This window comes from Pan paniscus, chromosome 14 (genome assembly GCF_029289425.2).
Source record: "Pan paniscus chromosome 14, NHGRI_mPanPan1-v2.0_pri, whole genome shotgun sequence".
Taxonomy (NCBI): domain Eukaryota; kingdom Metazoa; phylum Chordata; class Mammalia; order Primates; family Hominidae; genus Pan; species Pan paniscus.
In genome coordinates this window covers 112,605,372-112,632,029 of record NC_073263.2, presented here as the reverse complement: position 1 = coordinate 112,632,029, position 26,658 = coordinate 112,605,372, and the positions used below count along the sequence as shown (strand labels likewise).

Genomic DNA, 26,658 nt, shown 5'->3' with positions numbered 1-26,658 from the left:
ATCTGCCACTGCACTCCCTCCTGGGCAATAGAACAAGACCCTGCCTCTAAAAAAGCAAACAAACGAACAAACAAAAAAAAAGTTAATAATAAAAGGCCAAGTCCTTCGAATGGCCAAGCAGGTACTACACAATCGCTCCCTTGTTCCCTCCTTGACCTCATCAGCCAGCTACCACCCTCCCCACTCTCACTGGCCTCTGCTGTTCTGGAACTCGCCAGGCAGGCTTCTACCCCAGGACCCCGCACTAGCTGTTCCCTCTGCCTGCAACACCATCCTCCCAGATCTTCACATCACTCCTTTCTTCGCTCCCATTCATCAAGTCTGTTCACGTCACTTCTCATTAACACCTCCCCAATGACCTGATGTAAACCTGCACCACCGCCCTAGGTGCTGGCACTTCCCACCCGCCACCTGCTGTTTTCCTCCATGACACATATCACTGGTAAATGAAATGTCTCATTGATTTCTGTGTGATGTTTACAGAATCTCTCCCTGCACTATACAATACACGCTCCAGCTGCAGCATATTTGGTCTGTTTGGATGACGGTTGTATCTTAACAGATGGCATATACAGACAGGCACTTGGTATATTATTTGTGAATTAATGAACGAAGGACCTGTGCCTGTGACACTCTAATAAATCACTTGATCATGGCTACCAAAAGTGAAGTTCAGTGATGCTGACATGGCAAAAAGTAATATACCAAAAAGTAATATAATTGGTCTAATGTGAGAATTGGATGTTTAAGACAGGAACTATCCCGAAAAAGACCTGGAAATATGATCACTGTAGACAAAATGAGAGATAAATGAAAGATTGTCTTAGTTTTACCTTAAAAGTTTCACCCCTCCCTGTTGAGATTGATGGCTGCATCCTGTTGCCACTGGCTCTGCCTGCGGCCAGCTGCCCATGGGCTTCCCAGTGCTCTCCCAGGACTGCCCACCTGCAGGCCCATGGCTCAGTTTCCTCTGTGCATGGGCATCAGTTCAGCCAGTGCTGTCCAGAGCAAGCTCTGGTTACAGCTCCTGCCTCCCCATCGCTAAGGAAAATCGCAGGCCCCAAATTGGGTTTGCCCCTAAGCAGCTGGTCTGCTCCTGCAGCTCACATCAGGCCCCTGTCTGCCGCCAGTGCTCCACACAGGCACCCACCAGTGCTCCACACAGGCACCCGCCAGTGCTCCACACAGGCACCCGCCAGTGCTCCACACAGGCACCCGCAAGAGCCACAGGTTTCACAGGGTGGCTTTCATTCTTCAACCAAGGGGGACAAAACATGCTCTGGAGGCCTCCTGTGATTCTGACAGTTCAGAGATGACAGAGACAGAGACATAGACACAGAGAGGGAGAGACAGAGAGGTAGAGGATGTCACAGATACAGAGAGACAAAAAGGGGAGAAACAGAGTCACAGAGAGACACAGAGGGAGAGACAAGGAGCCGGCAAGGGAAGGGAAAAATCCTGCTGTCGTTCCCACACTGTCTGCTGTCCTGCAGTGTGTGCCGCCCTGGGCAGCCCTTGCTTTCTGAGGTCTGTTTTCTCTCTTGTCTACACTGAGCCCCTCCCTTGATGAGTCCTCGATCAAGTTCACTAATCAATCTTCTGCCATCTCTACTGTACCTTTGAGCACATCCAGTGTTTTATTTCCATTATTCTATTCAGTTCTATACTTTTAATTTCCTTTTCATAAGTTTTATTTCTTTGCCGAGATGTTCCATTGTTTCATTTGTTTCCAGAGAACCTGGCATTGCTTTTTGAGCCCTTTTCATGATGGCTGCTTGGAAATCCTTGTCAGGTGATTCCAGCGCCATTCATGAAAGCAGCCACGGTCACCAAAGGCTTCAGCAAAGCCACAGGGAATGAACCGTCTAGAAAAGGAGCTTCTGTGCCAGCTGAAGCCGGTTCTCCAGACCCAGCTCTTTCTCTACATGATGCAGTGTTTTCTCCTATGGCCAGACTTGGGGGTGGGGTGTTGTCAAAATTGTCATCATTTTCTCCATATTCAGTTTTTACAAATGGACCCTCAATTGGCCACTGAATTGCAAAGCATACGCTGGACTGAAATTGAGCAATGTTGTCTTTGGTTTTGCTGAAAGGACGGTGCGAGCGCTGCAGGCTGCTTCAGACCTTCAGAAAACAAGGGCATCCCCAATTTAAGGATGGCAAAACCCACCAACCCTTCGAGTTAGAAAGAGGCTATGGCTCAGCTGAACTCCACAACATGAACTGCTTCCTTGATGAGCAGCCATTCGCCCAGCTGTGTTTTTTGGTTTTTGTTTTTGAGATGCAGTCTCGCTCTGTCATCCAGGCTGGAGGGCAGTGGTGTGATCTCGGCTCACTGAAACCTCCACCTCCTGGGTTCAAGTGATCCTCCCACCTCAGCCTCCCAAGTAGCTGGGATTACAGACATGAGCCACCACACCCGGCTAATTTCTTTTTCTTTTTTTTTTTTTTTGAGACAGAGTTTCGCTCTTGTTGCCAAGGCTGGAGTGCAATAGTGAGATCTCGGCTTACTGCAACCTCTGCCTCCCGGGTTCAAGCGATTCTCCAGCCTTAGCCCCCCGAGTAGCTGGGATTACAGGCTTGTGCTACCACACCAGGCTAATTTTGTATTTTTAGTAGAGGTGGGGTTTCTCCATGTTGGTCAGGCTGGTCTCGAACTCCTGACCTCAAGTGATCTGCCTGCCTCAGCCTCTCAAAGTGCTGGGATTATAGGCATGAGCCACCGTGCCTGGCCCCAGCTGTGTTTTTGAACTGGCAACCCAGACTCTTCCCTGAGGCTGCCCTTAGTTCCCACAACCAGGCAACACAGTTGATTTATTCTTCTTTAAAAGCCTCAGCATTAAAAAGCATCTTTACCTAAAACAGTGTGACTTCGTCTTGTGTTCATTTTCTGTGACTCAATATCTTATTTAGCTATAGTTCTTCCCAACCCTAATTTGAATATTTCACTGATGTCTCCATACATGCCTCAATTTAAGTAACATATTTCATCAAACCTTGTACAAACCTCCTGAGCTTGGCCTCTTAATGGAGATTGTTTCTCTTCTGTTGTATGAAAAAAAAAAACATATTCTTTTTTATTTTAAAAAATTATGCACGAAACAAATGGGATTCCAATTTTTCAGATAAATTTCCGAGTCCCCTTCCAACCCAAGCAGGATGTCCTTTCTGTCTCTCTGCCTCCATGCTTAAATACTCCAAAAGCCCATGAGGAAGCAGCACTCGGGGTCTGCTCTGTCTTGAACTAAGAAGGTACTAGTTAGGAAACTTGTTAAGCATGAGGATGGGGAGGGCACACCAAGGTGAGTGAGCAGCCTGTGCCACGCACGGAAAAGACGCCCAGGTGAGCACACCGTGGCCTCCTGTCTGCTTCAAGGTTCATGCACACCATCTGGCTGGTCCAGGTCATGGTGCTGCTGGGCTAGTGAGCTCAGTGGGCTAGGTCAGCGATTCTCAATCATGGCCCCAGGACCAGCAGCACCAGCACTGCCTGAACACTTGTTAGAAAAGCAGATTCTCCTCATACGATGAGTTAGGGAGGATTTTCTCTTTTTCCATTGATTGGAATAGTTTCAGAAGGAATGGTACCAGCTCCTCCTTGGACCTCTGGTAGAATTTGGCTGTGAATCCGTCTGGTCCTGGACTTTTTTTGGTTGGTAAGCTATTAATTATTGCCTCAATTTCAGAGCCTGTTATTGGTCTATTAAGAGATTCAATTCCTTCCTGGTTTAGTCTTTGGAGGGTGTACGTGTCCAGGAATTTATCCATTTCTTCTAGATTTTCTAGTTTATTTGCATAGAGGTATTTATAGTATTCTCTGATGGTAGTTTGTACTTCTGTGGGATCGGTGGTGATATCCCCTTTATCATTTTTTATTGCATCCATTTGATTCTTCTCTCTTTTCTTCTTTATTAGTCTTGCTAGCGGTCTATCAATTTTGTTGATCGTTTCAAAAAACCAGCTCCTGGATTCATTGATTTTTTGAAGGGTTTTTTGTGTCTCTATCTCCTTCAGCTCTACTCTGATCTTAGTTATTTCTTGCCTTCTGCTAGCTTTTGAATGTCTTTGCTCTTGCTTCTCTAGTTCTTTTAATTGTGATGTTAGGGTGTCAGTTTTAGATCTTTCCTGCTTTCTCTTGTGGGCATTTAGTGCTATAAATTTCCCCCTACACACTCCTTTAAATGTGTCCCAGAGATTCTGGTATGTTGTGTCTTTGTTCTCATTGGTTTCAAAGAACATCTTTATTTCTGCCTTCATTTCGTTATGTACCCAGTAGTCATTCAGGAGCAGGTTGTTCAGTTTCCATGTAGTTGAGCAGTTTTGAGTGAGTTTCTTAATCCTGAGTTCTAATTTGATTGCACTGTGGTCTGAGAGATAGTTTGCTATAATTTCTGTTCTTTTACATTTGCTGAGGAGTGCTTTACTTCCAACTATGTGGTCAATTTTGGAATAGGTATGGTGTGGTGCTAAGAAGAATGTATATTCTGTTGATTTGGGGTGGAGAGTTCTGTAGAATTTTAGACCAATATCCCTGATGAACATCGATGCAAAAATCCTCAATAAAATACTGGCAAACCGAATCCAGGAGCACATCAAAAAGCTTATCCACCATGATCAAGTGGGCTTCATCCCTGGGATGCAAGGCTGGTTCAACATACGAAAATCAATAAACGTAATCCAGCATATAAACAGAACCAAAGACAAAAACCACATGATTATTTCAATAGATGCAGAAAAGGCCTTCAACAAAATTCAACAGCCCTTCCTGCTAAAAACTCTCAATAAATTAGGTATTGATGGGACGTATCTCAAAATAATAACAGCTATTTATGACAAACCCACAGCCAATATCATACTGAATGGGCAAAAACTGGAAGCATTCCCTTGGAAAACTGGCACAAGACAGGGATGCCCTCTCTCACCACTCCTATTCAACACAGTGTTGGAAGTTCTGGCCAGGGCAATCAGGAAGGAGAAAGAAATAAAGGGTATTCAATTAGGAAAAGAGGAAGTCAAATTGTCCCTGTTTGCAGATGACATGATTGTATATTTAGAAAACCCCATCGTCTCAGCCCAAAATCTCCTTAAGCTGATAAGCAACTTCAGCAAAGTCTCAGGATACAAAATCGATGTGCAAAAATCACAAGCATTCTTATTCACCAATAACAGACAAACAGAGAGCCAAATAATGAGTGAACTCCCATTCACAATTGCTTCAAAGAGAATAAAATACCTTCCAACTTACAAGGGATGTGAAGGACCTCTTCAAGGAGAACTACAAACCACTGCTCAACGAAATAAAAGAGGATACAAACAAATGGAAGAACATTCCATGCTCATGGGTACGAAGAATCAATATTGTGAAAATGGCCATACTGCCCAAGGTAATTTATAGATTCAATGCCATCCCCATCAAGCTACCAATGACTTTCTTCACAGAATTGGAAAAAACTACTTTAAAGTTCATATGGAACCAAAAAAGAGCACACATTGCCAAGTCAATCCTAAGCCAAAAGAACAAAGCTGGAGGCATCACGCTACCTGACTTCAAACTATACTACAAGGCTACAGTAACCAAAACAGCATGGTACTGGTACCAAAACAGAGATTCAGACCAATGGAACAGAACAGAGCCCTCAGAAATAATACCACACATCTACAACTATCTGATCTTTGACAAACCTGACAAAAACAAGCAATGGGGAAAGGATTCCCTATTTAACAAATGGTGCTGGGAAAACTGGCTAGCCATATGTGGAAAGCTGAAACTGGATCCTTATACAAAATTTACACCTTACACAAAAATTAATTCAAGATGGATTAAAGGCTTAAATGTTAGACCTAAAACCATAAAAACCCTTGAAGGAAACCTAGGCAATACCATTCAGGACATAGGCATGGGCAAGGACTTCATGTCTAAAACACCAAAAGCAATGGCAACAAAAGCCAAAATTGACAAATGGGATCTAATTAAACTAAAGAGCTTCTGCACAGCAAAAGAAACTACCATCAGAGTGAACAGGCAACCTACAGAATGGAAGAAAATTTTTGCAATCTACTCATCTGACAAAGGGCTAACATCCAGAATCTACAATGAACTCAAACAAATTTACAAGAAAAAAACAAACAATCCCATCAAAAAGTGGGCAAAGGATATGAACAGACACTTCTCAAAAGAAGACATTTATGCAGCCAACAGACACATGAAAAAATGCTCATCATCACTGGCCATCAGAGAAATGCAAATCAAAACCACAATGAGATACTATCTCACACTAATTAGAATGGCAATCATTAAAAAGTCAGGAAACAACAGGTGCTGGAGAGGATGTGGAGAAATAGGAACACTTTTACCCTGTTGGTGGGACTGTAAACCAGTTCAACCAGTGTGGAAGACAGTGTGGCAATTCCTCAGGGATCTAGAACTAGAAATACTATTTGACCCAGCCATCCCATCACTGGGTATATACCCAAAGGAATATAAATCATGCTGCTATAAAGACACATGCACACGTATGTTTATTGCGGCACTACTCACAATAGCAAAGACTTGGAACCAACCCAAATGTCCAACAATGATAGACTGGATTAAGAAAATGTGGCACATATACACCATGGAATACTATGCAGCCATAAAAAATGATGAGTTCATGTCCTTTGTAGGGACATGGATGAAGCTGGAAACCATCATTCTCAGCAAACTATCACAAGGACAAAAAACCAAACACCGCATGTTCTCACTCACTGAACAATGAGAACACTTGGACACAGGAAGGGGAACATCACACACCGGGGCCTGTTGTGGGGTGGGGGTAGGAGGGAGGGATAGCATTAGGAGATATACCTAATGTAAATGATGAGTTAATGGGTGCAGCACACCAACATGGCACATGTATACATATGTAACAAACCTGCACACTGTGCACATGTACCTAGAACTTAAAGTATAATAAATTTATATATATATATAAAAAGAAAACAGATTCTCTGCCTCATCCCAGTCCTACGAAATCAGGAACTCTGGGGGTGGTGTCCAGCACTCAATTTCCACAGGTCCTTGGGCAGTCTCACATACACCCAAATTTACAAACCATATAACCACCTAGACAAAAGAAAAAAAAGATGGAAGAACCATCTTACTTGAAGACAACTTGGAAAAACATGTACTGCCAATTCTGATGTCAGTGACATCACTGACATTTCTGTATGTGATGGACAAAAGTTCGTGTTGAGCAGCTCTGCCATTTCTGACTATAAAAGGAGGAAAACCAACCCAACCCAGATATTTTCCGCCCATAAGCTGAAACGTATGTATATATGTGCATACATATACATGCGTGTATCAACATGTGTATAGATATGCACGTGTTCAAGTATGTTTATGTGTGTGCATGTGTATGTCTGCATATGTGCATATCCATGTGTATAGGCATATGTGTTTATAGATACGTGCATATAGAGGTGTGTATATACTTTATGTATATATGCGCATATGTGTGCATTATATAATGCACACATATATACACATATACACGCATATATACACATATATACACGTGCACATATATACACATATATATACGTGCACATGTGTACATATGCACGTGTATAAATGTGTAGATAGCATGTATGTATATATGTGTATATATGCATGTGTATATACATGTATATATGTGTGCATACATATGTGTATATGCATGTGTATATCTGTGCATGTGTATATATAAATATGTATGCATATACGTGTATATATACATGTGTGTACAGATGCATGTGTGTATATGCATAGATGTGTGTGTACTTATGTGTGTACATGTATGTGTGTGTGTATATCATTCTCCCTTCCCTCAATATCCCTACCCCTACTCCCAATAACACTCTCTACCCACCTTCCTCTAAAAAAACAAAGGATTAAAAAGAAAAAAGTAAGTGGTGAGTTTACTTCTCCCACACATGGAGACAGAACTGAATTGTTCATGTTTTCATGCTTTGAGTTAGAAAAATAATTCCCCAGGACATGACTTACATTTACTGCAGTTATTTAGGAACTATATTCCCAATGAGCACCCCTGGATTTGCTTCATCTCCATCCATTTAGCATGATATGTAACACACTGTGAGCGTTTTCTAAAGGGAAAGAAAAAGTCAATCCCAGGAGAGACACAAGTGTATTCATAACATTCTCACAACAATAGTCCTCAATTTGCACCTGAACTTTCTAAAACTTATACATTGACTTCCCTAAAATACCTTAATGATATCAAATCTAGACTATCAAATGTCACCTGCAAAACAGAGACTCAGCAGAGAGCAGCTAGTTTTGGCAGTGTCCCCATCCTGACCTCAGAAGCCATTCACTATCAAATGAATCAAAGGGGAAATATTAAACACCTGACATCAATACATGTATAAACTGGAGATGAAAGTCTTAGACATTTTGAGAGTAACAAACAACTGTTCAGGCTCAACGCAACACTTATTGGCCTTAAACCACCAGATGCGTCCATCAGGAAGGAAAAGAACACACTTTAAAACGTGGGAAAGGAAAGAAAAAATATCAGACATTCTCCCCTAAAGCGGTTGAAAGGGATACAGTTTGCTAGAGCCTCCTTTATCAAGAAAAACACGCTGACCCTCACTGAAGATCACTTCCTCTTAACCAAACATTCAAGACAGTTAATGAGTGCCCTAATCTCCCGCTCAGTTCCCTGCCAATTGCTACAGGTGCATGCACCCCTCCATGGGTGGGTTTCCACAGGGCTCACGGTCCACCCCCTCACTGAGTCCACCCCTCTCTCATACTCCACAACTCTATTCCAACATTTCCACTCCCCTCGGCGACTGCCAGGCTCCCTCCCAGCCCCCTCTTCAGTCCTGGGCATGCCCGCATTGCTCCAGTATGTGGGCTCTGGGTGTGTGCTGGCCAGTTGTCCTAGAACAGCTAGGAATAGTACCCTCCTTCCCACCCAGCACAGGCCCAAGCCGGCAGACAATCTTCTGAATTGCACTCACCTGACCTCTCAGAAACACACCAGCACTCTCGTCCCCTGACCTCAGGTCACTGCCCGTCTCCTAATGGCCTCTGACCACCCTGCGTTAGTCTCTCTCTTCAGGCTCATCAGCACCGCCTGGTTATTCATCTCCACCCTTCCCAAGGCTGGCCCTTGGCCTTCTCACGTTCGCACTTTAACTGCCCTGTAAGAAACCTCACAAGTCCTTCAGCTTCAGTACATATCTCTGGACTACGAGTCCCACGTGTATGCTTCAGTCCAGGGGGCCTCTAGGCTCCAACGGCTCTATGCGGATGCCTCCAACGACACACCCAACCCTGCATCCATTCCTGATCTCCTTGCCCCAAACCTAGGTAAGCCTCGCCCAGGGCTCCGGCACAGGCGACCGCCCCATCTATCCTGTTGTGCAACCAGAAACCCAGGAGACACCCTAAGCACTGTCCCCCCGTCTGCCCGCCGCTGCACTCTCCTGGGCTCCCTTGGTGCCATCCCCATCTCCTTGTCAGCACTGCCTCCACTCCAGCCCAGGCTCCCACAGCTCTCCATGGGCAACCGTGGGAGTTTCATAACCATCTTCACATCCTCCATCCTGGGCTCATTTCATCTGTTCTCCACGCTATGGCTAGAGTATTGTTGTCAAAAAAAAATGATCATATCATTCTTCCCTTAAAAATTTGAAAAGTATCAAAACCTTTACAAACTAAGGGCCCACCAGCCCTGTGCTGCCTGGCTCTGCCTGTCTCTCTGCGTCGCCTCGGTTCCAGCACTACCCGTCCAGGCCTTTCCTCGCCACTCCCAGCAAAGCAGGCCTCCTCTTGCCCCAGGCCTCGAAGGGCCCCTCTGTCTAGGGGTGCATGCCCCTCCTCTTACGACAGCTATGCATCAGTCAGAGGGCAACTCAAATGCCACTTCTTGAGGACAGCCTTCCCCAAACCGCCACTGGGGCTCCATCTGCCAAGGGGCATAGTTTCTTCTGCTGCGTGTTTGGAAATCTGTCTCTTGCCTTCAGAGCACATAGCTCATGTGTGATACAATCAATTCGTGTAATTCTTTTCACGTTATTCTCCCCCACTAAATAGTATGCGAGTCTATTTCTGCGAAATCTCCAGTTCCTAGCACTATCCTTGGAACATAGTAAAGATTTGATGAGAAAATAAACAAATAAATCAACAAATGAGCTGTCAATAAATCCCTTCCCCTAATAAAACATAAGTACACAATTTACCGTTGCACATTAAAATTCAATACATTTTCTAAATTCACGATTAGGTTCAAAAGTAGGGGACAGCAAATAACATGAGTTAAAGCTCCATTACACTCAACAAAAACGTAATTATGCTCAGGGTAAAGACTGTCATATGCCGTATTGAGGTATCACTGACATACAATAAACTGCTCATATGTAAACTGTGCACTTTGATAAGTTTTGACACAGTGCAACCTGATGGAACTGTCACAAGAGGCAAGGTAATGACTCTGCCCCTCACGCAGACGTCTCCTTGAGCTACTCCACAATCACTTTCTCCTACCCCAGCTATTGTCCCCAAGCGAGCACTGATTTACTTTCTGTCACTAGAAATCTTCTATAAATGGAATCATACATTAAGTACTTTCTTGTCTGGCTTCTTTTATTCAGCATAATTTTGAGAATCATCCATGTCATGGAATATTCCTTTTTATTGCTGAGCCGTGTTCCATTACAGGAATATACCACAATCTGCTTATCTATTCACCAACTGTAAAATATCTGCATTATTTCCAGTTTGTGGCTATTAAAAATACAGCTGCTATGAACACTTGTGTGCAAGGCATGGTATGGCCATATCGTTTCCATTTTCTTGGGCAGACATCTCGAAGAAGAATAGCTGAAACATTTGGTAGATGTATGTTTACTCCTTTAAGAAATGGATGAACTGTTTTCTGAAGCAGTTGTACAATTTTACCTTCCCACTGTCAGTGCATGAGAGTGCTGGTTCCCTCACATACACGCTAACACTTGGGAGGATCACTCTGTTAGATTTCAGCCGTGATGATAGGTGTGTAGTGGTATCTATCTCCTTGCAGGTTTCATTTCCACTTCCCTAATGACTGATAATGTTGAGCTTCTTTTTGAGTGCTTATTTGCCATCTGTACATATTTTGTGGTGAAATGTCTATTCAAACCATTTGCCCATTTTTAAAATTAGGCTCTTTATTAAGTTTTGAGAGTTCTTTACATATTCTAGCCACAAATCCTTAAACAGACATGTGATTTGCAAATATTTTCTTCCAATACATAGACTGTCTTTTCATTCTCTTAACAGTGTCTTTCAAATAATAGAAGTTCTTTTTGTTTTGATTAAGTCCAATTTGTCCACTCTTTCTTTTATGGAATTCTTTCTTCTATGGATCATGTTTTTGGTGTCATATATAAAAAATATTTGCCTAGTACAAAGTCACAAATGTTTTCTCTTATATTTTCTTCTACGAGTTTTTTAGTTTTAGGCTTTACATTTAGATCTATGATTCATTTTTAGTTAATTTTTGTATACTAAGAGGTATAGATCAAAGTTCATCTTTAAAAATATGGGTATCTACTTGTTCCAGTATCATTTACTGAAAAGAGTGTCCTTTGGACAGCCAAGTGTCTTGGCACCTTTGTTGAAAATCAGTTGTCTGTGTCTTTAAGGATCTAATTCTACCTCTATTCTGTTCTGTTGATCTATTTCTCTATCTTTATTGCAACGTTGTGCTGATTCCATTACCGTTGTTTTATGAAAACCCTGGAAACCAAGTCCTCCAACTCTCTTCTTCCATTTCAAAGTTGTTTCTAGGCCCTTTGCCTTTCCATAGACACTTCAGAATCATTTATCAATTTCTACTGAAAAAATTCTGGGATTTTGGTTGTGATTCTGTTGAATCTATAGATCAATATGAATAGAACAGCTTAAAAGCAAGACTTCTGACCAAGAATGTTATGTATAGCCCCATTTATTTAGATCTTTAATTTCACTCAGCAATATATGTTGCTGAGAGTGTGCATGTTTTTCTTATCTTTTGTCAGATTTATTCCTAAGCATTTGTCTTTTCTTTCATTTCTTTGCTATTGTAAATGGTATTTTAAATTTCAATTTCTGATCATTTGTTGCTAATATATAGAAATACAACTGATTTTGTATATTAACCCTTCAACCTTGCTAAACTGACTTACTGGTTTTTTGTTTGTTTGTTTGTTTGTTTGAGACAGAGTCTCGCTCTGTCACCCAGGCTGGAGTGCAGTGGCACAATCTTGGCTCAGTGCAACCTCCAACTACCAGGTCCAGGCGATTCTCCTGCCTCAGCCTCCTGAGTAGATGGGATTACAGGTGTGAGCCACCACATCCAGCTGACTTACTAGTTCTAGTAGCTATTTTGTAGATCCTATACAATTTCCTACACAATCATATAGTCTACACATAAAGACAGCTTTACTTCTTCCTTTTCAATCTGGATGGCTTTGGTTTCTTTTTCTTGCTTGATTGTACTGGGTGAGACCTCCAGTGTAAGGTTGAACAGAAGTGGTAAGAGTGAACACCCCTGTCTTGTTCCTGATCTTAGGGGGAAAGCTTTTAGTCTTTCACCATTGAGTCTCACATAGGCTGTAGGTTTCCATGGATGCCCCTTAGCATGTTGAGGAAGTTTCCTTCTATTCCTAGATCACTGGGAGTGTTTATCAAGAGTTTACGTTGGATTGGATTGCATTGAATGCTTTTTCTGCCATCCATTGAGATAATCCTCTGGATTTTTCTCTTTTAATTTGTTAATATCATGAATTGTATTGATTGATTTTTATTTCCTGGGATAAATGCTTCTTGGTTATGATATTTTATCTTTTACATGTAATGCTGAAATTGATTTGCTAAATTTTTTTGAAGGTTTAAATCTATGTTCATAGGGGTTATTGGCCTATAGTCTTTTCTTATAATATTTTTGTCAGGTTTTGTTACCAGGATAATGCTTACCACTTAGAATGGGTTGGGAAGTACAACCTCACTATTAATCTTTCTTCCTTCCTTCCTTCTTTTTTTTTTTTTTTTCTGAAACAGAGTCTCACTCTGGCACCCAGGCTGAAGTGTAGTGGTGTGATCACGGCTCGCTGCAGCCTCAACCTCCCAGGCTCAGGTGATCCTCCCACCTCAGCCTCCTAAGTAGCTGGGACCACAGGCACATCCAGCTAATTTTTAAAATTTTTTGTAGTGATGGGGGGAGGGTCTCACTATGTTGCTCAGGCTGGTCTCAAACTCCTGGCCTCAAGCAATCCTCCCTCCTAAAATGCTGGGATTACAGATGTGAGCCACTGCACCTGGCCCAATTTTCATTTCCTAGAAGAGCTTGTGTAAAATTACAGTTATTTTTTTCTTAAAAGCTTGGTAGAATTTACCAGTGAAACTATCTGGCCTGGAATTTTCTTTATGAGAAGAATTTTATCTACAAATTTATTTCTGTAGTAGATGTAGGGTTATTAAAGTTATCCATTTCTTCTTCAGTGAACTTCGTGTCTTCCAAGAAAGTTATCCGTTTCATCTAAGTTGTAGAAATTGTTGGCATAACAATGTTTTCATATCCACTTATTATCTTTCGATATCTGTAAGATCTGTGGTGATTCCTTACATTGGCAATTTCTGTCTTTTCCCCGTTTTTCCTAATCACTCCACAAACAGGTTTATCAATGTTATTGATTCTTCTCAAATAACCACCTTTCAGTTTTGTTTGTTCTCGCTAGTAATTTTCTAATCTCCATTCTGTTCTTTATTATTCTCTTTCTCCTACTACTTAATTTGAGTTTAATTTGCCCTTATTTTTCTAGTTTCTTAAGGTGGAAGCTCCATTACAGGCAACAAAAGATTTGACTATGTGCAGGGTGAGTGGTGTCTCACTCCCAGAATTTCATTTGAGCAATTCATAAACAGTGTGCTTATGACTCCAGGTTATTTGTTTGAAGAGCCAACCCTAGATAGCTGACATTGCAATTACTCAGATTCAATCTAGGGAAATGAGCTTGGTCAGAAGTGCCACAAATGAACTTTTATTTTTCTCCATTTGTCATCAATTGATAAAGTCTGAAAGACATTCCATTCTAGTCTCTTATCATGGAAAATTATGGCTTCTAGGGCACTTTCTGGAAGTTTAACCTTTGTCACAAGTCACAAGAATTTGGCCATATTCTATTTTGTTAAAGGCTTTTTTTTTTTTTTGAGACAGACTCTCGCTCAGCTGCCCAGGCTGGAGTGCAGTGGCACGATCTCGGCTCACTGCAACCACTGTCTCCCGGATTCAGGTGATTCTCCCGTCTCAGCCTCCCAAGTAGCTGGGATTACAGGCACCCGCCATCATGCCCAGCTAATTTTTGTATTTTAGAAGAGACAGGGTTTTACCATGTTGGCCAGGCTGGTCTTGAGCTCCTGACCTCAGATGATCCGCCTACCTCGGCCTCCCAAAGTGCTAGGATTATAGGCGTGAGCCACCGTGCCCAGCCTTAAAGCCTATTTTCAAAAGAAACAAAAATCCTTAACAAATAGGGACGACTATAAGCAGAAAATGTGTTTCCACCAGAAGACATCTGTCACCAGCACCAGTGCTTTATGAGATCAGTGAGACAAACCCAGGTCTTAAGGCACTTTCCTAAGCACCACAGAGGAAGCCTCAATGACATTGCTCAAGGTAAACAGAGGCCTGGACCGATTCCACATGGGCAGGTGAGGCTCTCCCTCTTCCTGAGGAGCCAAACAGACACAATCAGAACCAGGAATATCCTCTGAATCTCCCAATTTCCTATCAAAATCACTGTAGCATTCTTCCTTAAAGTGAATGACAAAGCCACAATCTTTTGGCATGTGTTCAGAAGCAAAAGGCTTTTCCAGAAAATCTGTATTCCTAACAAAAGACATCTGAAAAATCTGCTAACTACAAATGGGTACTTAAAAGTCCCTTATGAACTTAAGCTACTTTAAGGACAGGACATTGGTGAAAAAGTATTCTGGCGTAGGAAATTAGTAGTGAGACACTCAGAATTGACGGAGAAAAGCCATCACTGGCCATAATATTTACAAATAATCAAAACCAGGCCACTTTAAAGGCGTTGCTAATAGATCACACTGTCAGAACAAGGCTTCATGGCGAGAGAACACGCAAATCCAAACACACTTGGAGCTGTGGATGCCCATTTTAGACAAAAGCAATTTAATATAAACTGGACGAGGCTTACGTTTCTTTTATATACACTTTTTGGGATTCTGAATTATATATAGCTTCTATAGAGAAAAGATAGGATGATCACCAGCCCCTTAAAAAAAAAGCTGCCCCAAGTGTAATAATAAAGTTATGCACAAAATACCAAGCAACAAGAAAAAAAAGAACATTTCAAATAACCAGCTTTCAGTTTTGTTTTCTCTAGTAATTTTAAAGTACTCAGAAGAAGAGATATGAAACCCAGGGCGTAGGACATGGATATTCATTCATATATTCTCACTCTGTCTCTTTTTCTCATAATGGAAAGATTCCAGGTCCAAAGCAGTACAGTAAAATTATTTCAGCCTCACTTCTCTTGAAAAAAAATCCCTCCAAAACAGCCAGGAGAACAAGAAACACAAGCATCATCTTCAACAAAACTAGAAGACACCTGGTCGGGCGCACTGGCTCACACCTGTAATCCCAGCACTTTGGGAGGCCGAGGCAGGCAGATCACGTGAGGTTAGGAGTTTGAGACCAGCCTGGCCAACATGGTGAAACCCTGTCTCTACTAAAAATACAAAAATTAGCCGGGCATGGTGGCGCACACCTGTAGCCTCAGCTACTCAAGAGGCGGGGGCAAGAGAATCACTTGAACCCGGGAGGCGGCCGTTGGAGTGAGCCGAGATCGTGCCATTGGACTCCAGCTTGGGTGACAGAGTGAGATTCTGTCTAAAAAACAAAACAAAACAAAAAAACTAGAAGACACCTATCCCCAGGCCACCATTATGAAGGCAGGGAGCAGATGGAGGATGGGTGGGGCTTCAGCAGAGACTAGAAGGTCCCATCCCAGTAGCCAGTGGCAAGTGCACCCTCCCAGGTGGTAGACAAGCCACCTGTCTGAGAGTCAGATGCAGGCCTAGGGGCCCCAGCCCCATCACAGCTGGCCACCCCTCTTGCCATCCTTGCAGGGGTCCGAGGCTTATTCTCTGGGGAAAAGTGAACCAAAGAGGCCAGAACATGGAGAGGGCCAGCATGGACAGGAGCCAAGGTGAGGATGGACACTGCTCTGAGAGGCAGCAGATGGAGGAGTCTCTGGAGAGACTCACGGCTGCTGGAGAAGAGACCAACAGGTCCAGACTTCTGGGCATCGCCAGGCTGCCCCACGGCGAGACCTGCATGTCCCTGGGCCCCAGCAGTCACACAGGACTTCCTGGTCATTTTGAGGGCCTCACACTTGAAAGATCACATGATGTTTCAGTAAATCTCCAACGTGGAAAAAAAAAATTGCACAAGAGGACTCAGAGGAAACAGAGACAGTGAATGCAGGGAAGGAAGCACCCTTCAAGGAAACTGTAATGAATGTTCACAGGAAGAGAGGAATCGTCCCAGAAACAGGAAGAGACTGACTGAAAGGGAAGAAACAGAGAGAAACCAGATAACGAGAAAAAAGAACTTTTAGAAATTAAAAAAAAAAATAGCCAAAGTAGGTCAAAATAAAAAATGTTAGCAGAAAAGTTGGGAGATAAAGTCAAGGAAATGTCTTTCAAAAGGAGAAGAAACATACAAGTGGAAAGGTCAGCAAATGAGAGACTCAACCCAGCAGGCCTGGCAGCCGCAGGGGCAGGGGGCGGGGCCGGGGGGGGGCACAGCCCACCAGCCAACGACGGCCAGTTACCAGCCGCTCTGGAGCTCCGTTTCCTAATCTGAAAATGGGGGCGATCCTGTCACCACCTCCCTTATAGGGTGGTGAGGAGGGTTAAATCCATTATTATGGGCAAAGTCCTTAGAACAGTGCCTGGCATACAGTATGCACTCAATAGATATTATCTCTGATTAGTCTTAATAAGATTTCTAAAAAATGAGAATAGAGAAAATACTAGAGAGGAAATTATCAAGGAAATAAAGGATATAGAGGGTATTTTAAACAAAGGTACAAGCACTCTTGTGATTGGGATGGACTGTATTTACATATATCGGCATGTCCCCTAGTTAAGAATGGCACGGGCATGTGTGTGTGTGTGTGATTTGTTATCTATGGCCATGGTAAACCTCAGTGGCTGGCTTGAGTCAGCCTGGTCCGGGCCTGCTGGTGCAGCTGTGCCTGCTCTGGGCAGAGCAGGCAGCTTGCTGACCCTGGCTGGGCTCTCTTCAATGTTTGAGGTTGGCTGGCTGTGGATAGGTCCAGGATGGCCTAGCAGGGACAACTGAGTTCTCCTCCATGTGATCACACCCCACCAGCACCCAAGCCCTGGGGTCTCCTCGGAGGTAGACACAGGGCCTGAGAGAGTGCAGAAAAGTGCAAGCCTTTCCAAGGCCTAGGCTAGGAACTAACACTGGCCACTTCTGCCACAGTCCATTGGCCAAAACAAGTCACAGCTCACATTCAAGAAGTGAGGAAGCAGACTCGTACTTCTTGATGGAGGCGCTACAAGGTCACTTTGCCAGGGGCATGGGAGGGTTGGAGAATTGGGGCCACTTCTATCGTCTACCCCAACCCTTCTCCACTCTGCTTTGTGTCCTGGGAGGCTGACCTCTATACACAGTATCCCAGGGCCGCCTCCCAGCACAGGCCTTGGAGCCATTCGCTTAGACTACAGTGTGAACGGTTCTCCCAAGACCGGGCAGTACACAGCTTACACAACCACATGCAGGTGCCCTCAGTGAAGCCATCTGCAAAAGGAGGCGTCTGGGCTGGATGACTCTACATTCCTTCATCCTGAGAACTCACAAATACTTTATACCCAAGATCCTAGCATTTCTCTTCTGACCTGCCTGAAGAGGTGGTATGGCTGGCATCCATGCGTGCGCTTCCATGCGTGTGATGTGGGTCACTAGCACACACACAATAGGAACCTGGTAAAAGGGATGATTAAATGAATTCACATACATGTGTTTGAAATACACTGTGCACACACTCCATTTCAGTTCCCCTCACCGCCTCGCCTTGAGACCCCAGCAGACATGACACCATCCTGCAAAAACAGGGTTGAGAACTGCCAGCCTGGTGCATCAAACCTTAAAAATTCAAAGCTAAAGTTAGAAATATAAAAACATCAAGAGATTAATTCTCCTACCCTAACTTGACAGAACTGATAAAGGAGGGAGAAGTCAGAAGCTGTACCCGGGAAGCAGTCGGCCCAGGGGCGGCCCCAAAGCCCTCTCTCTGCAGACACCAGGTGGGGCAGGCTGGCCCTCACTTCCCATCTCTGACTCCCGGCCCTGCTGATGCATGAAACTTTATATAAGCGAAACCTGAGTCCACCCGCTCAGCCCTCCTGCTCCCCAACCAGCAGCTGTGTGCACTCAGCAGCTGCGCCCAGATCTGGCGCTGACCAGAGGGCCCTGGAAGCCACGTTCAGCGGGCCCACCAACCCAGACAATGGTGGTCTGTCCAGAGTGGGATGCAGAGGCTGCCAGCCCCCGAAAGTTGCAAGAGTCTGCCCTGCTGTGAGAATTAACCCGTGTTCCTGGATTTGGATGGCTCTGAGGTTCAAATCTTGGCTTACAGTCTTCTGGACACGATGGGGAAGGTTTTCAGCGTCAATCAACAAAACAGTAACTACTGCGTACTGAGGAATGACTTTGTGCTCAGCACATCTACTCATTTACCCTGGTAATGACCTCACTGCCCCCACCAGTGGATATCATTCATCTCATTTTTAGGAGGAAGAAACTAGGACTCCGAGAGGTTAGACAGGTGCCGGAAGTCACAGAGCAAATGGCTGCGGGAACAAAGCCAGGTGTGCCTGACTCTGAAGCACACAGAGGACCGGGTCTCCCAGTGTCTCCAGGCAGGGACCCGCGGGTTCGGGGGATGCCAGTCCTCCCAGCTCCCAGCGATGCACATGGTAGAGTTGCGTGCCCAAAGGGATGATGTGCCTCTGCCACCTCCCTCGTGCAGTGAGAGACGCGTGGGCGTCAAGCCCACACAAGACTCCAATCCAAACGGCTAAAATCCACCCTACACAAGAACAAACGGCTCTGCCCCCACTCACCTCACAGCCCCCATCGCCTCCACTTTTTACATTTTAGAGTGATCAGTGGCCTCTAAAGGGAGAGAGATGTTCGTGTGTACATAGTACTTGAATTTTAAAAGTGTGTGTGGCGTAGATGCACACAGTTTGAAATCTTGGACTAAGTGAAAATCTGGTAAGCCCTACAGAGTAGGGAAGCCCAGGAACTACAGTGAGTTATTGGATGGTACAGGAACACTGAACGCACATTCTGCGGCCAGGGAGAAAGGCCCAGACAGACTTCTGCAGGAGCTTCTGCAGTTTCCCCCAGGGCAAGGGGCCCTACCCTGGGTGCCTTTGGGGTCTGTCCACTGAAGGGCAGAGCTGCTTCCAGATGTCCCGAGAAGTGAGACACCTGCAGTGGCTCCAGGCATTCCTGAGGGCTCCCACTCTGCCCCTGTGGCCGGTGACCTGAGCCACCCCCTCCAGTCCTCACTTTTGTCCTGCCTGGGTGCTCAGTTACACTGCTGCCTCCGTCTCGTTTCCTGATCTGGTTTGTAAATTTCTGAAGGCAGTGGTTGCCAATCCTCCCCTAAGTTCAGTATAGGTGGCAGAATCAGTCTTGTTTTCCATGGGAAAGCTCACAGTCTTGAGCTGGAATCTTCCGCCTCCGAGTGCAGCCAGATGACCTGGGGCAAAGCTAACTGCCAGATCTCAGGGTCCTCATCTGCAGTATGGGTATTGCGAGGGACAGCGCCTGCAAACGAGAGGAGCATGCTGCCTGCCATGCTGGGCAGACATCTTATTCTCTTTTAAGAAGACGTATAGAAAGGCAGGCAGTGCCTAAAGAAAGGAGGCGAGCAGGCAGATTCTGGAGTGACTTCTATTAATAGAATGAGGGCCGGGTCCTGAGATGGCATCCTTTGGACTGGGCTTGGAGAGTTCACAGAGCAGCTGCCCCTGAGAAAATGGAATGCCACATGTGCCAGCACTCCTTCCCCCACTCCCTCAACCCCAGTCAGACGTGTCTGTGTGTGCGTGTGTGCATGTATATGTACACGCATGTGTCTGTGTGTGCGTGTGTGCATGTGTATTTACATGCATGTGTTTACGTATGTGCATGTTTGTGCAGGCATGCATGCGTGTGTGCATAAGTTCGTGTGTGCACATGCATGTGCAAGTGTGCATGTATGCGTGTGTGTATGCTTGTGTGTGTGCACTCCTGTGTCTGTGTGATGCCAACATAAACACTAGTTTCTAGTCTGGTTCTCAGGAAATCTCTTCAGGCGCTCCTGATTTAAATTGAATTTCAGTTTGTTTGCTTTCTTTTTAGTGAGCCAGCAAATGCAGTTCCAGCTACCTTCTTCCCTAGGCCTGAAACCCAAACAAGAATCACACTGGTTCAGGGTTGAGACAGGACTATAAAGTCACATGCTTCAAAAGGAAATGTTTATTATTGCAAAATTCACTATTCTGAAACCATATTCAGAGTAGTTTAGTTAGAAGCAACTTGATATAACCAATCATTCAGTTTGCAGGGTTTAAAGAAGTCTCCTTAAAAACACAGTCTGGAGAGACCATATTATAACTTTTCTCTATAAGTGACTTAGCCAATCAACAAGTCTTTATGACGGCTACAGCTCACGGGCCTGAGTGAGAACCTTACCCTACCACCACATGTGATCACTCACCACATTCTTTTTAGGGCCAAAGGACCTAAGAAAAGGCACATTTCTAGCAGGTGAGCACTTCTGCTTCTCCCCACCCCAGCCCCTAACCAACCCCAGAATCCTGAGACTGAGCAGAAAGTGAGTCTCCAGTTTACCTAGAAAAAAGTATTTCCTTTTTCCTATGCAACATCAGATTTGCTGATTTTCTGCAAGCCTGTGGAAAATCACCTAGGGCTGCCAGGTTACAGTTTGGGAAATGCAAACCATATTCTTACCCACATGTCAGCAAAGTCTTGGGTCTGACCTGCTCAAATGCTGGTCTTTTTAGCTCCTTGATTCTTTTGCTCCTTCTCATCCGTACCTGACATTACGACTCTTGACTTCCTTCTGCCTCATGCTGTTCTTGTCTTTCGAGTTACATTTTCTGTACTGGAACCCCCAAGATTCTATTATTTAGGTTTTGTAACCTCCCCTAGCACCTGGCATTGTGCAATCAGATCAATAGCTAATAAACTGATCTGGTTCAAATGTAGAAACAACCTGTCATGAGCTGAACTGTGCTCCTCCAGCATTCGTATTTTGAAGTCCTAACCCCCAGTATCTCAGGATGGGGCCTTATTCAGAAACGAAGTCAATGCAGATGTAATCGGTTAAGATGAGGCCATACCGGGGTAGGGTGCCCCTAATGCAATTCCACTGATGTCCTGCTGAAAAGGAGGAATTTGGACACAGAGAAGAAACCACAGCACAGACGTCATGTGAAGATTGGACTTGTGTTGCCACAAGCCAGGAACTACCAGAAGCCTGAGAGTGGCCTGGGACAGACCCCTCCTTGGAGCCTTCTGAGGGCACGAGGCCCTGCAGGTACCTTGATCCCAGACTTTGGGCCTCCAGAGCTGAGAGACAAATGCCTCCACATCCAGCACTAAGACCCGAGGCAGCGTCTGATTTTCAATTACGTTCCACAAACACCTAGCCAGGGTCTCTCGGGAGCACATCACATGGATTACACAGGAAGGTTCTCTGTGTTCTGTTCTCCTGGGACACACAGAGAAAGAACCAAGTTCCTTGAGTTTTTTATAGTGAGTTAAGAGACTTCATTTGTTGCATTCACAAGTGAAATTAAAAGAGCATTTCATGATTTCCATGATTTTAATGTGTTGTATTAGTCTTACAGAAATTTTCCATCCTCTACAATTCATGTATCTTGATTTCACCTCCTTTGACTAAATACCCTAGGGATGTTTAAAGTGAATTTGTGAGAAAAGGGCTTCCAGGGCTCCCTAGACGTCATGACCTCAGAGAGCGTCTGCTCACGGGAGGAGTGTGGGAAGCCGAAGACGTGGGCAGCCCAGCCAAACATCCTGACCCCTCCTGAAGAAAACCAAAGTGCAGGATCTCCAGATACAGAGAAGGGGAAAACTTTTTAATCCCATTTTCCTCTCCCCTACAGCAGAAAACATCTGTCCAGTATAATGAAAAGTGTCTCTTTTCTGAACTGTTCATGTAAAGTTTATAATTCCATCTTCTCACTAACCTTCCACCTTAAAAGCAAAGCGGGAACCTGGGTGGAAAGTTTCCTTCAAATGAGCAGAAGGATCTGACACTCCGTGAACGTCCTCTCTGCTCCCTCCACCCTCTTCCTAACTCTGAAACAGAACAAATGAGCGTAATGGAAGAAACACATTAGGGCATGGTTTCTTAATAAAAGACATATGGGAAGCCCGAGGCACCCAGCCATGTTTCTTAGTTCTGCCCTCATCCCCAGCCTCATGGCCCATGCCAGGTTGTGAGCCTGCAGAGGCGAAGGCTGCAGGCCACTTGCCCTCCGCTCACTGGCTGTCAGGGCACTCCTGCAGCAGAGGTCAAGTGAAGCCCCTGTCATGTCCACATGAACATTCAGTTAAGTTTCCAAATGCTTCTTTTTAAGGAAAAAACATCCTCAGACTCACATTCCCACATTTAAGTAAAAGTTATTCAGCATGTGTGCTTTGTGGCATAGATTATCTGGTAAGCATGAAAACACCAAAAACCCAGATAACTGGCTGGGCGTGGTGGCTCACGCCTGTAATCCCAGCACTTTGGGAGGCCGAGATGGGACAATCCCTTGAGGCCCAGAGTTCAAGACCAGCCTGGCCAACATAGCAAGAACCCATCTCGAAGGAAGGAAGGAAGGAAGGAGAAAGAAAGAGAGAGAGAGAGACAGAGAGAGAGAGAGAAAGAAAGAGAAAAAGAAAAGAAAGAGAGAAAGAAAGAAACCCAGATAACTCTGCCTAGCAAATGGAAAAAGCTCACAAAACTTCTGAAACACAGGGATCTCAGAGGCAGAAAATGGCTAATATTTTACTCCAAAAACCTACCTTTGAACTCCAGAGAACCAGTAACTGTGTCTACAATATGCCGCCTTGACATTAAACTTTCATTGTGACAGAGTCAGTTTAACACAAACCAACTGGAGCTCAGGGGGAATCAAAAACAGCTCTGACCTAAGGAATTTCCAGATGATTGTAGTTTTAGAATATGTTGAGTTGTTTCAACTTGGCTTCTGCAAGCTCAACATTTTATTCGTTCTTCTCTTTGTTGTTTTAGAGATGAAATGAACGCTACGGTTTTCTAGAAAATCTTTCTATAATTTAAAAGAAAATGATTATTGAAGTCGCCAATCAATATTAATACAGTTAATATGCCAAACAACATATTCTTTGATGGCGACTTGTTTTTATCAATACAGCATATGACACTTCTTAAAGCTTTGCTCTTAGAGACGGAACAGAATTTTATTTAAGCCTATTTTGGTGAACTTTGCATGCATTTCAACACTTTTCAACATCTGTCTTTCATTACCAGAGGTACCAGTATCCAAACAGCAAAGTATTTTGAATGCCTTGAAAGTCAGCTCCTGCTCCTTAGTCCTCCTGTCTTAAATCATAATTTCACTGTGACATCAGGTTCATTTTTAAGGAACATTTTTATTTCATGGACAGGCAGGCAGCCATTCACTCTAATATGCAGATTCTGTTTTCATAAAGATGTTCCAAGTAAGAAAAATACCTAAAAGTGGAATGCAAGCCAAATTCATATTAAATAAAATGTTTTCTGACCTCATTTAAAATGTAGCAAGAGAACATGTACATGTGTATGAAAAAAATTAAACATTTTACTTTTTCAAGTCACTTACGTGGCATTTTATTTACAAGTTGTTGTCATCCTGTATGGGGGCCAATACACCCCACTTAAAAACTGAAATCCTTCTTCCTAATTATGGTACACTTCAATTTCTATATTTAACACCTTTTAAATAACTGTTGATCTTAACGCTATATATTGGCCACCCCCACCCCCACCCCGAAGAAACACCCTGGGAATAAGATTTTAGTATTTTGAGCTACAGGGAGACATCGTTTTTAGAAGCTCTCCTGCCTCCTCGGCCCTGCTGGCCGGCTTGTGGGCGATGAAAACAAACTTTAATCACTTCCAGAGATTCGGGTCAGGGTTCACACGCTCCAGCCTGGGAACCACCAGCCGGAAGGGAGAAGCAGTGCCTGCAGGACTAAAGGTTCTGTTCAGAACGAGGGAGGGACCTGAGAACGAAATCTAGAATTTTAAACAAGCCTTGAAGAGTGCCAGGACTTAGACCCTGTGTCTGCGGTCCTCTCGGCTCGGATAGGTGGGGAATTTTCTCGAGGGGAAAGTAGTAGATCATTTCACAGCGCAGCCCTCAGCTACAGATGCGTGCCTCTTTAAAAATACAGAGCAACCGGTCAATTAACCTGGGAGGCGAAACTCACGCAACGCCACCGGCAAGAACTGTCCACACAAAGCCAGCGGAGTGAGCCGCACGGCGTCGGAACGCGGTTTCCGATGCGGCTGCTGCCAGGGAGCGGGGCCGGCCCCCCACGCGGAGGGGCAACTTAGCGTTCGGGCGGCGCAGAAGCCCAGTCTCCTCGCTGCGGTGCACTCTCCTTCCCGGGGACCCCCGCCGCCCGCGCCGCCCCTCCCCCCGGCCCCCCTCCCCGGCCCCCTCCCCCTGCCCCGCACACAATGGCGCCCCCCGAGCTCCCGCCACGGTCCTGGCGCCGGCCGCGCCGCCGCTCCGCGCACAAAGGAGGGCGCACGGGTTTCCCGAGCGCGGCCGGCCTCAGGTGCTCCGCGCGCATCCCGGGCCGCAGCGGGCCGGACCGGGGGGCGCGGGCGGGGGCGCGGGCCGGGACTTACTTTCTCGATGGTCCCGGGGAGCAGGCGCTCCAGCAGCCTGCAGAGGACCACCCCATCCTTCAGCGACGCCTGCAGAAAGCCCTCCGGGTCCGAGATGGTTTTTTTGGGCGACTCCAGCACCCCCAGAGTGATGAGCCACGTAACGGTCTGCTCGGCGGAATTCATCGCTGCGGCCCGGGAGGCAGGCGGGGAGGGGCGCGCGCCTTCACCTCGGAGCGGCGGCCCGGCCCGCGGCCCCCACCGCCCCCGCCGCCGCCGCCTCCTCGCCCATCGAGCGGCCGGCGCCGGCGATTGGCTCGGCGCGGCCCAGCAGGTCCAGCCCGGCCCGCTTCTCCGTGCGCCCCGGCCCGCTGTCAGGCGCCTTCTCAGGAGCGGCTCGGGAACCTGCGGGCGCCCGCCGCCGCCCCCCGGCCTCGGCCGCCGTCGCCCAATGACATCACCGCCAGGAGAAGAAAGACGCGGCCGTCCGCCCGGCCCGCGCCCGGCCCGCGCCGCCCCGCGCCCTGCGCAGCCTCCGCTCCAGGCCGTGCGCGGGGCGGCGGCGGCGGCGGCTGGGAGCGGGCGGGGAAGGGAAAGGGGAAGGGGAGCGGGGAGCGGATGGGGAGGGAGCCGGGGGGACCCGGGGGTGGGGGCGGGCGCGCACCTGCGCTTACCTGCCCCGGGCCAGCCGTGCGCCCCGCGCCCCTGGCCGGGGCACTCGGAACCTTTTGTTTATGTTTTGAATTCGTGAGCGTTGAAATGATGAAGTACTTCCCAGAATGCTCTTTTTATTTTTGCCGGTTTTATTTCAAGGTGGCGGGGACAGGCTGAAAACGAGACGTTTGTTTCCCTTTGCTACCTTGCAAGCCGGTCATGACGGAACACAAATGATGGTTCCATCTGAAGCCATATGGGTCTGAATCGGGAGGAACCGACTCTCCGGAGCGCGGCGCCGACCTCACCGGCAGGGCAGGGGCCTGCGTGATTCTGCTCTAGACGGACGGTGACGCTTCAGACCCTGCCGGGGGAAGGTCAAGGAAACGGCGTGGCCTGAAGTGGGGCTGTGCAGAGGGCCGGGCCGGGCCGGGCGCCGGGCTGCGTCTCGGGGACGCCGAAGATCTGGGCTGTGAAAGCAGCAGGCCGAACCTGGAGATCCCAGACGGCAAGTGTCGCGTCATGCGCGAGCTTCCTCGAACAACTGATGACACGCACACATTGACATGCGAGGAAGAAATGGAGCCTCTTCTTAAAAGGACACGGGTCTCCACTCACTCCATCCACTGTCCCTGGGCACTCCCCCAGTTTGCTCGCTGTGACCCGCGGGCAGTTTAACAAGCAAAGCACTTAGTCTATGCCAGGCACATACATTAATCCGTTCAATGACAAAGGCTAGAAAGCATATAAAGCTTCCAAAAATAATCAGAGGCTTAAGTCGTCTCCCCCTGCCTTCTGCCGGTGGATTTCTCTTGCAATCACTAATTGCTTTTATTTCTAGCCTTGAGTTAAGTGGTTAAAATTTTCTTTGCAAATACAAAAAATATTCAAATGGCAGTATGAATTCTGGATTACGAGGACAATGTGCTCAGTGATAACAGCGACTGGTTAGGGACCGTCACAAAGTGTTGTCTACTGCCTCGCCTC

At 45.8% G+C, this 26,658-nt stretch overlaps 1 protein-coding gene across 9 annotated transcripts in view; it reads right to left on the bottom strand.

Moving 5' to 3' along the window:
• Positions 1-26,225, bottom strand: part of ARHGEF7 (Rho guanine nucleotide exchange factor 7) — a 190,168-nt gene extending 163,943 nt beyond the window's left edge. For 2 of the 9 annotated variants that reach the window (XM_055097018.3, XM_034936998.3), the window contains exon 1: positions 25,039-25,303. In XM_055097018.3, coding sequence (XP_054952993.1) covers positions 25,039-25,203 — 165 coding nt within the window. In that variant the 5' untranslated portion in view covers positions 25,204-25,303. Of the gene's footprint in view, positions 1-25,038 lie in introns of all 9 variants that reach the window. The other 7 variants (XM_034936997.4, XM_034937003.3, XM_034937001.3 and 4 more) reach the window with 7 other exon arrangements.
• Positions 26,226-26,658: the final 433 nt, after the last annotated feature.